The 16,431-nt window shown below is 46.1% G+C and overlaps 1 protein-coding gene across 2 annotated transcripts in view; it reads left to right on the top strand.

The window, feature by feature from the left end:
* The window catches only part of LOC144600327 (putative P2Y purinoceptor 10), a 36,909-nt gene extending 21,055 nt beyond the window's left edge, over positions 1 to 15,854 (top strand). The window contains exon 2 of one of the 2 annotated variants that reach the window (XR_013548118.1): positions 14,216 to 14,268. Coding sequence is in view for 1 of the 2 variants with exons in the window: in XM_078411897.1 (XP_078268023.1) it covers positions 14,261 to 15,226 (966 nt within the window). In the remaining variant the exon portion in view is untranslated. Of the gene's footprint in view, positions 1 to 14,215 lie in introns of both variants that reach the window. The other variant, XM_078411897.1, reaches the window with a different exon arrangement.
* The last annotated feature ends 577 nt before the right edge of the window (positions 15,855 to 16,431 follow it).

Genomic DNA, 16,431 nt, shown 5'->3' with positions numbered 1-16,431 from the left:
ACCACAGCACGCAACAATTTTTTTAAATGTTTATCAGAGAATTAAAAACAAAGTGCTTTGACAGTTGCTCTCTGCAAATACTCAAAACTACCCGGGACTCTTCCCAAAGATTGGGACTTCCCAAATATTGGCATTGCCTCATTCATTTGTGTCAGTGACGTTTTAGCTGACAGACCTCTTAGTTTTAGTTTAGAGATACTGCGTGGAAACAGGTCCTTCAGCCACCGAGTCCACATCGACCAGTGAACCCCACGCATTAACACTATCCTACACACACTAGGGGCAATTTATATTGATACCAAGCCAATTAACCTACGAAGCTGTACGACTTTGGAGTGTGGGAGGAAACCAAAGGTCCTGGAAAAAACCCAGGCAGTCACCAGGAGAACGTACAAACTCCATACAGACAGCACCCATAGTCAGGATCAAACCCGGGTCTCCAGCGCTGTAAGGGAGCAACTTTACCACTGCACCTCATGAAGCATTCTTAAAGAAGTAGACACTTACTTGTGAGTCATTGGGGTTGAGGGGTCAACTTGCGCTCCAGAGTAAGCATGGAAATCCAGGGTAACATCAATTTGTGCTGATGATTCACGATGAAATATAAAACATGTTGGATAAAAGGAGAGTTCTCCGCATTGTCCTGCAAAATCTACGTCCACAAAAGTAGTTTAGTCATTATCACTTGACTGCTCTGCAGCATGTTATGTGCAACCTAACTATTCTCCAAATTGCAAAGACAACTAAATGTAAATGGATGAAGTAGGGTCTTGACACAAAATGTCACCTATCCATGTTCTCCAGAGAAGCTGCCTGGCCTGCTGAGTTACTCCAGCACTTTGGCTGTTAAAGTACTCCAGAATGACCCAAGGTCATGAGCTGCTAAATAAATGCAGGTCTTTCTTTCTTTACATCCCAAGATCCAAATAACTCCTAAATAATGTCATTGCCTCAAATACCCTTTAAAATCTTAAAGTCAATGAGATACAAAATTATTATCAGGATGAGTGTTTACTGGGTTTGGCTTAAAATATGTACTAACAGGAGTTAAGATGAGATGTGGATTAGTTTTACAATGTGGACCTTGCAAACCCTAGACTAATTAATGCTGAATTTTGTTTGAATGGCTTTTGGAAATGTGGGCTTTTTAACTTAGTCAAAACCTCGTATAGCTTTTTTTGATTGTTTAAACAGACCATTCGGCCTACTGAGTCCACACCATCCTTTGGTCACCCATTCACACTATTTTTATGTTATCCCACTTTTGCATCCATTCCCTACACACTCAGGCCAATGTTACAATTAGGCCAATTAAACCACAAACTGCACATCTTTGAGATGTGTGAGGAAACCAGAGCACCTGGAGGAGTCCCACATGGTCACAGGGAGAATGTGCGAACTTCACACAGACTGCACCCGAGGTCAGGATCAAGCTCGAGTCTCTACTGCTGTGAGGAAGCAGCTCTACCAGCTGTGCCACTCACTATTTTTCCTACTAATTATCTTCCCAGCATTTTGTAATGAATGTTCAACTCCTGTGCAATTCCGTTTAGTAATAATAACAACAGCCACAATTAAATAAGCACCTGCAATTCCGTGAATGGGCGGGGCGAGGCGAGGGCAGGGAAAAGGTTCATTTTAATCTGGGTGGCCTGAACCATATCTGTTATTTATTACGGATCTGCACTCATAGTTGAACTTCCCCAGTTTTCGATGGAGAACTGTGGAAATCGACTAAAGTAAATTTAAATAACTGAACAGAGCAGAATTGTTTATTTTGTTCAAAAGGGAGATTAATTTGGATGCACAACCACAACTGGCATGGAAACGTTAACAACAAAATCTAACTTCAAGTTTCTGCCAGTCGTTTTACATTTTCAGAGATGCTACTACAAATGCTCATTAAATAGTTAATGCTGCACAAATAGCAAAAATCAGTTGCTCGGTGAGATAGCTGCACATTGGGCGTTGTTGACGCAGAAGGCAGGGCGGAAAACCACACACAGTACAGTATACCGACTTAGACACCAGCAGATGTAAACGTGAGCAAGATTCTCACCTCTGCGATGCGATGCCTTGATTAGATGTCAATAGACATACGAGCATCTTGAAATGTGCTCATTTGCATGGAACGTAAAACGTACTAGACCAAGTGGACCCGTTGGGCCCATTCCTCGTAGAGGGGGGACAGGGAAGGGGTGAGGGTGTTGTCACTGAGTGAGCCCTATTTCCCCCCTCCCCCTCTCCTGACCCCCCCACCCACTCTTCCCCCCTGCCCCCACCCCTCCTCCCCCCTGCCCCAACCCCCTCCTCCCCATCCCCTCCTCCCCCTCCCCCCACCCCACACTCCCCGACCCCATCCCCCCACTCTTCCCCTCCCCCCACCCCCACTCTCCCTCTCCTTCTCCCCACTCTTACTCTCCCCCATGCCGCCCTTTCCCCAGCACCCCCCTTTCCCCCACTTTCTCTTCCCCCCACCACCAACCCCCTTCCCCCCCACCTCCTCTGTCCCCCTCCCCATTCCCACTCTCCCTCCCACCCCCACTCTCTCCTCCTCCCACCCTCCCCGTCCCCCCCCCCCCCCCACTCTAACTCTCCCCGAGCGGCAGACTACTGGAGACGGGCAGCACGGCGGCGGCTGTGGCCTAGCCGAGCTGGGATTACTCGCGGTGGATGTGGAGGAGAGGGGAGAGAGAAGCGAGGGGAGAGAGGAGAGAAGCGAGGGGAGAGAGGAGAGGGGAGCCCCTGATTGTGGGCAGGCGGCTCCGCTAACGGCGTCCATCTTGTTTGTGCGAGTGAAAAGAGAGTCCCTGCGTGCCCTATGATGACGTCATACACACAGCAGCCCTTGGAGAAATGTGTTTACAAAGGAGATTTTTGAACTTTAAAATGTCTCTAACTTAAAAAATGTAAGACCAATTTAAATGAAAGTTGTTATAATGAGTTGCTGTGAGAGTGGTGATTAAGGTGACGCAAAAATTGTGGCGCTATGGATATTTTGAATTACATACGGATATATATACAAGATCCGAGTTTTGACAGACAGACAGACAGACAGACAGACAGACAGACAGACAGACAGACAGACAGACAGACAGACAGACAGACAGACAGACAGACAGACAGACAGACAGACAGACAGACAGACAGACAGACAGACAGACAGACAGACAGACAGACAGACAGACACAGGGTTAGGCCCTTCAGCCCACAATGACATGATGCCAAGTGAAACTAATGTCATATATCTGAACACAATCTATTCTCTGCATATCTTTCTGCCTTTCTGAATGCCTGTTAACTGCCACAATCGTAACTGCCTCCATCACGACTATCATCACCTGTAGTCAGTTCCAGGTACCCTCCATACTCCATACATTAAAACAAGCTTGCCCTGCACAACTCTGTTAAACGTTGCCCCTCTCACCCTGCCTTTTGTTAGTGTGGCAGAATCGTCAAATGAAATGATCTGCAGTCAAGGTCATCGCAAACAGCTTGTTTCTATTCAGACATACGCATGTGATGAATTTGTTGTTTAATTTAAGATGAAGATAGGCACAAAAAGCTGGAGTAACTCAGCGGGTCAGGCAGCATCTCTGGAGAGAAGGAATGGGTGACGTTTCGAGTCGACGCCCTTCTTCAGATCTAATTTACATGATGTTCCCCAGTCCCGACAAAAAACGCATGAATAAAGACCTTCCAGTCTGAGTGGAATTAAGTACGCAGGAAAACTGTACACACCAACACTATTCCATCCACACACACTAAGGACAATTTACGATTTGACCAAGCCAATTAACCTACAAACACTTTGGAGTGTTGGAGGAAACCAGGAATCCCGGAGAAACCCCAAGCAGGTCACAGGGAGAACGTACAAACTCTGTACAGACAGCACCCGTAGTCAGGATGAAGAACAGTATTATAATGTATTTATAAAGTCACAGAGTAATAGTCATACAGCGTGGAAACAAGCCCTTCAGCCCAATTTATCCACAGCGACCAACACTATTTATAATGTGAAACTGCTTGTGCACATTTTGTAGCGGTTCCACTTCTCAACTTTAAGTTATATCGTGTTGTTTCAGTTTGTGGCTGGGGCATTTCTGCTTAATTGAACCACTATGGCCATAGTTTTGCAATGACGTCAAAAAACATACCTTCCTGTTGATTAGAAATGCAAATAAAAAAACTGTAGATGCTGGATCTGCAAAATAAAAGCAGAGAATGCTAGAAATACTCAAAAGGCTGTGTTGCATCCGACTGGAAAGAGCGTTAATGTTTCAGATTGGGAATCGCGCAAGTTTTAATTTGCCAAAAAGGAAAAGGTAAAAAACCAAAACTACCATCCATGATTTGGTCAGAGTGGCTCAAGATTACAACCGCTTTGCTCCATAAGGATATGATGAGGTTTGAAGTAGAGTGGTCTTGGTGAAACACAACTTGAGCAGTAACGAGCAGAAGGTCAGTAGGTGTCAATGACACCATCTATATCTGTACACATGATTGAGAGTAGATTAGATAAATTACATTTAACCTGCCTTTTGCTAACAGGCTATTGAAGTTTAGCAATTGTTAAGTTTTAAGGACTTGGACATTTCAGCAGGGTCTCTGGGTTCAGAGGGCGGCACGGTGGCGCAGTGATAGAGTTGCTGCCTTACAGCGCCAGAGACCCGGGTTCGATCCTGACTACGGGCGCCGTCTGTACGGAGTTTGTACGTTCTCCCCGTGACCTGCGTGGGTTTTCTCCGAGATCTTCAGTTTCCTCCCACACTCCAAAAACGTACAGGTCTGCAGGTTAATTGGCTTGGTGAAATTGTAAATTGTCCCTAGTGTGTGTAGGATAGTGTTAGTGTGCGGGGATCGCTGATCGGTGTGGACTCAGTGGGCCGAAGGGGCTGCTTCCACGCTGTATCGCTAAACTAAACTGGAAATAAACACATTTGAGGTACAGTGTCAGGAGCAAGATGCATCCAGATTAAATTGGTGTGTTTTGACAATATGCATTCTCTCTGCTCTGCATAGTCTAAACACAACAACAAGGTTTCTTGGAGTCCACGTCCAAAGCTTTCTGAGAATGGCAATGCAAGTATATAGTGTGGCAGAGAAGGAGTATGGTATGTTTGCCATCATTGGTCAGGGCATTGAATACAAGAGCCAGGAAGTTATGTTGCAGCTCCATAAAGCTTTGGTTCGACTGCATTTGGAATATTGTGTACAGTTCTGTTCTCCTTGTTGAAGAATGTGAAGGTTTTGGAGAGAGTGCAGAAGAGGTTTACAGAATGCTGCCTGGATTAGTGGCATCAACTATAAGATCGGACAAACTTAAATCATTTTCTCTGGAGTGCCCGAGGCTGAGGAAGAAGTATGTAAAATGATGAGGCATAGACTGTCACAACTATTTTCCCCAGACTGAAAATGCCAAATACTGGAAGGCATAAAAGGATGCTGGAGTATAAGAAAATAACTGCAGATGCTGGTACAAATCGAAGGTATTTATTCACAAAATGCTGGAGTAACTCAGCAGGTCAGGCAGCATCTCAGGAGAGAAGAAATGGGTGACGTTTCGAGTCGAGACCCTTCTTCATGCTGGAGTAGCTCACCGGGAAAACATGGATAGACGAAGTTTCAGGTCGGGACCCTTCTTCAGGCTGATTCTGGGGGAGATGGTATGGGGAAGAAGGCTGAACGAGAGGAGAGGCAGGACGAAGTCTGACAGGTAACAGGTAAACACAGACAACGGGGGGTGGGGGGGGGGTTGATAGGCAGATGGTTGGATCAAAGTTCAGTGATAAAAACAAGAGGTGTGAGACAGACAGTTTAAAGAGTTGCAAGTTGTGAAGCCAGAGTAAGGTATTTTTGGAAGGTGTGGGGAGGAGGGCATAAGAAATAGGTGTGAGTCCAGTGAAGGCAAAGGGGAGGGGTGGGGAGAAAGGGGGGGGTGGTGAGTGTGGGGGAAAAAGGGGAATGTGGGAAGAAAGGAGAGGGGGAGTGGAAGGTTGTTAGAGGTTACCTGAAATTGGAGAATTCAATGTTCGTACCATCTACCCAAACGGAATATGAGGTGCTGTTCCTTCAGTTTGCGTGTGGCCTCTCTCTGGCAATGGAGGAGGCCCAGGTCAAAAAGGACAGTATGGGAATTGGAAGGGGAGTTAAAATGGTTAGCACCCGGGTGAGCCAGTAGGCCTTGGCGGACCGAGCGCAAGTGTTCAGCGAAATTATCGTCGAGTCCAAGGTTGGTCTCGACGATGTACAGGTGGCCACATCAGGAACATCGGATGCATTAGATGAGGTTAGAGCAGGAGGACATGAACCTCTGTCTCACCTGCAGGGACTGCCCGGTCCCTAGATGGAGGTGAGGGAGGAGGTATAGGGACAGGTGTTACACATTTAATATACCTTGAGAATATCTTGGGTTTTCCTTTACCTTGTCTGCCAGATCCTTTTTTACCTCTTTTTTACTCTTCTGATTGCTTTCTTAAGTGGACTCCAACACTTTCTACACTCGGGGAGAGATTTGCAATATCCTGTCTGCCTAAATCTGACACATGTGTAGGAAGGAACTGCAGATGCTGGTTTAAACTAAAGATAGACACAACACGCTGGAGTAACTCAGTGGGTCAGACAGCATCTCTGGAGAAAAGGAATAGGTGACATTTCGGGTCGAGACCCTTCTGCAGACTGACACATGCTGCCCTCTTTTCCCTGACTGGAACCTCATCATCTCTAGTCAACCAAGGTTCTACAAACTTGCCAGTCTTGCTCCTCACCCTAACAGGATTATATGGTCCCTGGACTCTTGCTATCTCACTTTTGAAAGGCTCCCACCTGCCAGCTGTTCCCTGACCTACAAACAAACTATCCCAATCCATCTCTGCAAGTTTCTGCTTATCCCACCAAAATCAGCCTTGCCTCAATTTAGGACCTTAACTTGTGGGTCAGTCCTATCCTTTTCAATTACTACTTTATTAAAACTAACAGAATTATATTCACCCTCCCCTCCTGTCTTACCTACACCTCCGTCATGCCGGTCACATCTATACCCTGAAACACTGAGCTGCCAGCCCTGCTCTTTTAGTCAGGTTTTTGTTATGGCTATAATATCCCAGTGCCCCGAGTCAATCACCATCTCGAGTTCATCCATCTTACCTGTTAAGCTTCTTGCATTGAAATAAATACAGTTCAAACCGCTGGTCTATCATATATTTTTATCATGCAACTGCCTATCCTGCCTGGTAGTCTTTCTCTCCTTGACCACTGTAGTTGGAGCCTACCTCTCTTCTGCCTCCTTTCTGCTCTGAGACCCTCCCATCTGCCAATCTGGTTCAAACCCCCCAGAACAGTGCCAGCAAATTTCCCTCCCAAGATAGTGCCCTGCTCCAATTCAGGTGCACCCCGTCCCTCTTGTACAGGTCACGTCTGCTCTTTTGTTCCTGCCTCCATCACCCCTGTGTGAATGAGCAAGGCGTGGCAAGATAATTAATGCAGGCAAGTTGAACGAGTAAATTCCTATTAAAACACAAAGTACACCAGGATGAACGTTCAACCAAGGAAACCAAAGTCAAAGTATTATCTAAACCTATTATACCAACTTATACCATGCTATAACTAACTCCATATGCAATAACCAGCTACCAGGTATGTGTTTAAAAGCACATACAAAAGAACTAATCGTGTAGATTGTGATTAACAAATTGTGAATATGAAGATGAGGTAAAAGGGAATACAGGAGATATTGCAAAAGACTCTCGGAAGAATGGGAACAGAAGTTCTAGAGGGGAAAAGAAATTAAGGGCAGGGCCAATTGTGAACGATGTGAGAGGGGAGGTAAATACAGAAGTTAAAGTGTTGTACTTAAATGCGCGTAGTATAAAAAATAAAGTGGACGAGCTTGAGGCTCAGTTAGTCATGGGCAAGTATGATGTTGTAGGGATCACTGAGACATGGCTACAAGAGGACCAGGGCTGGGAACTGAATATTCAGGGGTACACAACGTATAGAAAAGACAGACAGGTGGGCAGAGGGGGTGGGGTTGCTCTGATGGTAAGGAATGATATTCATTCCCTTGCAAGGGGTGACATAGAATCAGGAGATGTTGAATCAGTATGGATAGAAATGAGAAATTGTAAGGGTAAAAAGACCCTAATGGGAGTTATCTATAGGCCCCCAAACAGTAGCCTCGACATAGGGTGCAAGTTGAATAAGGAGATAAAATTGGCGTGTCAAAAATGTAATGCTACGGTGGTTATGGGAGATTTCAACATGCAGGTAGACTGGGAAAATCAGGTTGGAAATGGACCCCAGGAAAGAGAGTTTGTAGAGTGCCTTCGAGATGGATTCTTAGAACAGCTTGTACTGGAGCCTACCAGGGAGAAGGCAATTCTGGATTTAGTGTTGTGTAATGATCCTGATCTGATAAGGGGACTAGAGGTAAAAGAGCCATTAGGAGGCAGTGATCACAACATGATAAGTTTTACTCTGCAAATGGAAAGGCAGAAGGGAAAATCGGAAGTGTCGGTATTACAGTATAGCAAAGGGGATTACAGAGGCATGAGGCAGGAGCTGGCCAAAATTGACTGGAAGGAGGCCCTAGCAGGGAAGACGGTAGAACAGCAATGGCAGGTATTCCTGGGAATAATGCAGAGGTTGCAGGATCAATTTATTCCAAAGAGGTGGAAAGACTCTAAGGGGAGTAAGAGACACCTGTGGCTGACAAGGGAAGTCAGGGACAGCATAAAAATTAAGGAGAGGAAGTATAACATAGCAAAGAAGAGTGGGAAGACAGACGATTGGGACTCTTTTAAAGAGCAACAAAAGTTAACTAAAAAGGCAATACGGGGAGAAAAGATGAGGTACGAGGGTGAACTAGCCAATAATATAAAGGAGGATAGCAAAAGTTTTTTTAGGTACGTGAAGAGGAAAAAAATAGTCAAGGCAAATGTGGGTCCCTTGAAGACAGAAGCAGGGGAATTTATTATGGGGAACAAAGAAATGGCAGACGAGTTAAACCGTTACTTTGGATCTGTCTTCACTGAGGAAGATACACACAATCTCCCAAATGTTCTAGGGGCCGGAAAACCTAGGGTGATGGAGGAACTGAAGGAAATCCACATTAGGCAGGAAATGGTTTTGGGTAGACTGATGGGACTGAAGGCTGATAAATCCCCAGGGCCTGATGGTCTGCATCCCAGAGTACTTAAGGAGGTGGCTCTAGAAATAGTGGAAGCATTGGAGATCATTTTTCAATGTTCTATAGATTCAGGATCAGTTCCTGTGGATTGGAGGATAGCAAATGTTATCCCACTTTTTAAGAAAGGAGGGAGAGAGAAAACGGGTAATTATAGACCAGTTAGTCTGACATCAGTGGTGGGGAAGATGCTGGAGTCAATTATAAAAGACGAAATTGCTGAGCATTTGAATAGCAGTAACGGGATCATTCCGAGTCAGCATGGATTTACGAAGGGGAAATCATGCTTGACAAATCTACTGGAATTTTTTGAGGATGTAACTAGGAAAATTGACAAGGGAGAGTCAGTGGATGTGGTGTACCTCGACTTTCAGAAAGCCTTCGACAAGGTCCCACATAGGAGATTAGTGGGCAAAATTAGGGCACATGGTATTGGGGGTAGGGTACTGACATGGATAGAAAATTGGTTGACAGACAGAAAGCAAAGAGTGGGGATAAATGGGTCCCTTTCGGAATGGCAGGCAGTGACCAGTGGGGTACCGCAAGGTTCGGTGCTGGGACCCCAGCTATTTACGATATACATTAATGACTTAGACGAAGGGATTAAAAGTACCATTAGCAAATTTGCAGATGATACTAAGTTGGGGGGTAGTGTGAATTGTGAGGAAGATGCAATAAGGCTGCAGGGTGACTTGGACAGGTTGTGTGAGTGGGCGGATACATGGCAGATGCAGTTTAATGTAGATAAGTGTGAGGTTATTCACTTTGGAAGTAAGAATAGAAAGGCAGATTATTATCTGAATGGTGTCAAGTTAGGAGGAGGGGGAGTTCAACGAGATCTGGGTGTCCTAGTGCATCAGTCAATGAAAGGAAGCATGCAGGTACAGCAGGCAGTGAAGAAAGCCAATGGAATGTTGGCCTTCGTAACAAGAGGAGTTGAGTATAGGAGCGAAGAGGTCCTTCTACAGTTGTACCGGGCCCTGGTGAGACAGCACCTGGAGTACTGTGTGCAGTTTTGGTCTCCAAATTTGAGGAAGGATATTCTTGCTATGGAGGGCGTGCAGCGTAGGTTCACTAGGTTAATTCCCGGAATGGCGGGACTGTCGTATGTTGAAAGGCTGGAGCGATTGGGCTTGTATACACTGGAATTTAGAAGGATGAGGGGGGATCTTATTGAAACATATAAGATAATTAGGGGATTGGACACATTAAAGGCAGATAACATGTTCCCAATGTTGGGGGAGTCCAGAACAAGGGGCCACAGTTTAAGAATAAGGGGTAGGCCATTTAGAACGGAGATGAGGAAGAACTTTTTCAGTCAGAGGGTGGTGAAGGTGTGGAATTCTCTGCCTCAGAAGGCAGTGGAGGCCAGTTCGTTGGATGCTTTCAAGAGAGAGCTGGATAGAGCTCTTAAGGATAGCGGAGTGAGGGGGTATGGGGAGAAGGCAGGAACGGGGTATTGATTGAGAGTGATCAGCCATGATCGCATTGAATGGCGGTGCTGGCTCGAAGGGCTGAATGGCCTACTCCTGCACCTATTGTCTATAGATGCAAGTCTATTATTAGGCTATAAAGTGGGCACCTTCCTTCACTGGTGTTTTGTTGTGTTCAGCCCACGACACCTCAGGAAAGCTCAACAGTTTCGTTTTAGTTTAGTTTTGAGATACAGCGCGGAAACAGGTCCTTCAGCCCACCGGGTCTGCGCCGACCAGCGATCCCCTGCATATTAACACAACCCTACACCCACTCAGGACAATTTTTTAAAACATTTACCAAGCCAATTTACTTACAAACCTGTACGTCTTTATAGACAATAGACAATAGACAATAGGTGCAGGAGGAGGCCATTCGGCCCTTCGAGCCAGCACCGCCATTCAATGTGATCATGGCTGATCATTCTCAATCAGTACCCCGTTCCTGCCTTCTCCCCATACCCCCTGACTCCGCTATCCTTAAGAGCTCTATCCAGCTCTCTCTTGAATGCATTCAGAGAATTGGCCTCCACTGCCCTCTGAGGCAGAGAATTCCACAGATTCACAACTCTCTGACTGAAAAAGTTTTTCCTCATCTCAGTTCTAAATGGGAGTCAGGGAGGAAACCGAAGATCTCGGAGAAAACCCACGCGGTCACGGGGAGAACGTACAAACTCCGTACAGACGCCCATAATTGGGATCGAATCCGGGTCTCTGGTGCTGCAAGCGCTGTAAGGCAGCAACTCTACCGCTGCCCCACCGTGCCACCCTAATGCTCTTGCCTTTTTTCAGTGGCCGGATCTGTGTCAGCCCAATGCTTGGTCCCTGTGCTAAACCTATTGACCTCTGCAGCCTAGCGGGTGAATTCAAGTACTAGGCACTGCTGCTGCTGCTGGCAAACACAGGCGGACACTGGGGCTCAGATAGCAGATTGCAATGTCAAGTATATAGTGTAGTTAGTATAGATAGGCATGATGATCGTCATGGATGCAGTGGGTGAAAGGCCTATTTCAGTGCTGCACAAATCTATGGTTGTATAAACTCCAATAGTCACAGTTCAATTCTTCAGAAGTCCTGGTGGTTTAGCATCTGTCTCACTGTGTGTTGATTCCCATCATCCCTTTGAAAGCACCAAGGACCCGATCCTGACCTCCCTTTAAGCCAAAGTTCTTGAATTCTCTTCAAACTCACTGGGATCCCATTTCCACGTTCCCATTATACTTACTGAATTCAATGAAAAAATGTACTGTCCTGCTGTGCAACATGGGGAAAAAATTAATTTAAATTGTGTTGGAATATTAATTGGAATAGACTCCCAATAGTCCATACTCCTGACTAGTCCCACACTAGTGGTATCAGCTACGTATCAATGGTTTAGGGATTAATTTCACCGTGAACGGGTCCTTCACAGGTTGCTGTTCCCAAGCTGGAAGTGTGGCCAAGAACTGCACACCCATGTGGCAGAAGATAGACACAAAAAGCTGGAGTCACTCAGCCGGTCAGGCAGCATCTCTGGAGAAGAGGAACATGCCCGGAATGCTGCAGCAGCTGGCTAATCCATACCATCAGTCTCTCAGATGTTCACTCAGATGGATGGGCTGACTGCACAGAAGCCTGGTGTTCATAAACTGGAGAGGACCTGTACACGAAACAGATTCTTACATCTCAGCCTGGGAATGCCAAGACTCGTGTCACTGGAGGTTCCCTCGGGCCGCATCCACCAAGCCCATGTATACTTTTAAACCCCCAATTGGTACCTTCATATTCATGTCTGGAACATGCCTCTGCCCTACAATGTCTATGCTACAATATCTCGTCACCCCTTCCACTAACGTTTCAAAGGTCTAATTTCAACCTCACTTTGATTCTAACCTAGACCAAAAACTGTGGCCCACTTCTGTGCTGTGGTTCCTGTTCCAGTTATCATATCATATCATATCATATATATATACAGCCGGAAACAGGCCTTTTCGGCCCTCCAAGTCCGTGCCGCCCAGTGATCCCCGTACATTAACACTATCCTACACCCACTAGGGACAATTTTTACATTTACCCAGCCAATTAACCTACATACCTGTACGTCTTTGAAGTTCTGATCACTTCATTAGAGGAAGGGTGTGGAGGCTGTGAAGAGGGTGCAGTGGAGGTTTACCAGAATGCTGCCTGAATTTGGAGGGTACTGGCTACGAGGAGAGTTAGACTGACTTGGACTTTTATTTCTGGGACGTCGGAGGCTGAGGGGAGCCCTGATGGAGAGCATATAAAATGATGAGAGGCATAGATAGTATAGGCAGAGGGATGAGACCTCAGCTACTTCTCATTAAACCTTAATTCCTTAAATCTCCCCAGTATTTCCTCTTCTAAATCTATCTCTGTTACCAAAAGCTGTTTCGCCAGCCCTAATATACCAGTCTGGTATTCCTGGTGCACAGTGGCAATATTGTTGATTCACTCCATGTTCTGTGCTTAGTGTTATCCCCACCCTGGCTTGGCTTTTTTTAACTGTCTGGTTAAACAGAGGTTCATGTCCTCCTGTCTGTTGTTTTTCTTTCGCCTTCTCTTTTCTTCTTTCTTTCTCTCTCTCTATTTCTCCCTTTCTCCCTCTCCCTCTCCTCCCTCCCTCCCCCCCCCACCCCCCATCCTCTCAATCCTCACAATTTCAAAAACATTTTCCAGCCCTATTTCATCTTTGAGCTTTCTACTCTGCTGCTCTCCTCCTTTAGTTTTTTTGAGTTTAGTTTATTGTTACATGTGCCATGGTGAGTAGCTTTCCAGTAGTTGTGTGCTATCCAGTAAACATTCATTGTTCCCTTCACAACAGGGCTTCCTTGTGAGTCATTGGGCATTTTGTTTGGTTCCAGAAAAGGCTTGGGAACACATTCAAAGGATGGAAATGCCTTGAAGAGGAAATTATGAAAGCCCAAGGAAGATCAGATATAAAACATCCGAGGGAGCTTGTCATAGAGGACAAGGGGAGATTCACGAGTAACAACATTGTTCACTCATTTACATCGGCGAAACCAAGCGCAGGCTCGGCGATCGCTTCGCTCAACACCTGCGCTCGGTCCGCGTTAACCAATCTGATCTCCCGGTGGCCGAGCACTTCAACTCCCCCTCCCACTCCCAGTCTGACCTTTCTGTCATGGGCCTCCTCCAGTGCCACAGTGAGGCCCACCAGAAATTGGAGGAACAGCACCTCATATTTCGCCTGGGCAGTTTGCAGCCCAGTGGTATGAACATTGACTTCTCCAACTTTAGATAGTTCCTCTGTCCCTCTCTTCCCATCCCCTTCCCAGATCTCCCTCTATCTTCCTGTCTCCACCTATATCCTTCCTTTGTCCCGCCCCCCTGACATCAGTCTGAAGAAGGATCTCGAACCGAAACGTCGCCCATTCCTTCTCTCCTGAGATGCTGCCTGACCTGCTGAGTTACTCCAGCATTTTGTGAATAAATACCTTCGATTTGTACCATCATCTGCAGTTATCGTCTTATATTAAACATTGTTCATGTGGTGTTTATAAATGAACAAAACTGATTGTATATTCGCCTTTTTTTCCAGCAGTTGCTAAGATATTCTTGTCGAAGACAGAAGAGCTGACGGAGGATGACGATGGCATTCAATGCATCCTCCTGCCCAGAAGAGCATTGGAGCAGTGAGATGTCCCTTTATGCCATCGTGTACGGAATAATCGTCATTCCTGGGATCTTTGGCAATAGCGTGGCTTTATGGGTTTTAATTGGGAACATCAAGAAGGAGAAGAAGGCAGTGATATTCATGATCAACCTCGCCTTTGCTGATCTGGCTCACATGCTGACTTTGCCCTTGAGGATCTTTTACTACGTAACTCACACCTGGCCTTTTGGAAAATTCATGTGCTTGTTCTGTTTCTACCTGAAGTTTGTGAACATGTACGCTAGCATCTTATTTTTAGTTTGCATCAGCATCCAACGCTGCGTATTTTTGATCAGTCCATTCAAGTACAGCACCTGGAGACGCAGGTACGACGTGGCGTTCAGTGCTGCAGGATGGGTGCTTGTCACTCTGATGTGCCTGCCGTTCCCCGTCATGCGCAACACGGGCACGTTCAACAGCTCGCTCTGCTTCGCCGATCTCCCCATGAAGCAAGTCAAGCTGGCATCGTCTGTACTTATGCTTACAACGGCTGAGCTCCTGGGCTTCCTGGGGCCAATAATCATCATCATTGTCTGCACCTGGAAAACCGCAGTGTCCTTGAGAGTGGCGTCAGCGTTGCCCAGTGACCGAGGTGGAAAGAAGGCTCTGAACTTGCTCCTGATGTGCGCGGCAGTGTTCCTGATTTGCTTTGTTCCCTATCATATACTCTTCCTGCTCAACCAGCTGAGACAGTTAAACTACATCACGGATTGCTCCGTGAGGAAGAACATCGGTATTCTGCATTCTCTGTCACTGTGTGTGGCAAGTATGAATGCCTGCTTGGACCCAATCATCTATTACTTTGTCACCAGCGAGTTCAGAGAGCAGCTCTCACGGACTGGCAGCTTCCTCGTGCGGAGTCGCCACTTGAGCAGGGAAAGCACGACCAGTCGCTAATCTCTGGCGCGCTCACCCACGCCAGCTAAAAGATCAGGGCTTATCCCTGTCCCCTGCCACGTCTCATTACAGAACCAGCGGGGTTTCCACATGTTATTGAGGCAAAAACCAATGTAGTAGCCCGCCTACTGGATCGAACAAAGAACGCGTTGCAATTTCCACCCTTTGTGAAAATAGATTGCAGCAATCAGTTTAAGCTGCTTGTAGTGCTTTAATAGCTAGGTAGAAAAAGACTTCTCATTGTCCATAAACACTTTATTTTTGTAGTGTCTCACTGCGAAGCAAAGATTCAGTATGATTTTTCTGCGTCATTTACTGTAAGGTCAAAATGTATTTGCAAGTTTCATTCAAAGATGTGGACTTTGAATGAAACTTCCAGCATCTGCAATACAACCCCAGATGCAGTTCTCAAACAGCACACAACTCACACATGACGAAGAAGCCACTCATTCTGAAAGGAAATGTATTGACATAATAAGCAGTACTAATCATTTCTAACAATTGTACTGGTGGGTTGTTTCTAAGTATTTGCAACCGCAGGTTTTCTGCTGCTGTTCATAGGGTCATCTATTGCTGGTGACATTCACAGGAGGTCGTTTTGAGATATTCGCAATTATGTCCGGGGTTATGGGGAGATGGCAGGAGAATGGGGTTGGGAGGGAGAAATCGATCAGCCACGATTGAATGGCAGAGTAGACTTGATGGGCTAAATGGCCTAATTCTGCTCCTATGTTATAGGAAACATATTGTCAAGCTTGAAAGGGTTCAGAAAAGATTTACGAGGATGTTGCCAGGACTAGAGGGTGTGAGCTATAGGGAGAGGTTGAGTAGGCTGGGTCTCTATTCCATGGAGCGCAGGAGGATGAGGGGAGATCTTGTAGGGGTATACAAAATCATGAGAGGAATAGATCGGGCAGATGCACAGAGTATTTTGCCCAGAGTAGGGGAATCGAGGACCAGAGGACATAGGTTCAAGGTGAAGGGGAAAAGATTTAATAGGAATCCGAGGAGTAACTTTTTCTCACACAGGGTGGAGGGTGTATGGAACAAGCTGCCAGAGGAGGTAGTTGAGGCTGGGACTGTCCCATCATTAAAGAAACAATGAGACATGTACATGGATAGGACAGCTTTGGAGGGTTATGGACCAAGTACAGGCAAGTGGGACTAGTGTAGCTGGGACGTTGTTGGTCGGTGTGGGCAAGTTG

This window comes from Rhinoraja longicauda, chromosome 15, assembly GCF_053455715.1.
Source record: "Rhinoraja longicauda isolate Sanriku21f chromosome 15, sRhiLon1.1, whole genome shotgun sequence".
Classification (NCBI taxonomy): Eukaryota; Metazoa; Chordata; class Chondrichthyes; order Rajiformes; family Arhynchobatidae; genus Rhinoraja; species Rhinoraja longicauda.
This window is presented reverse-complemented; position numbering and strand designations above follow the sequence as displayed.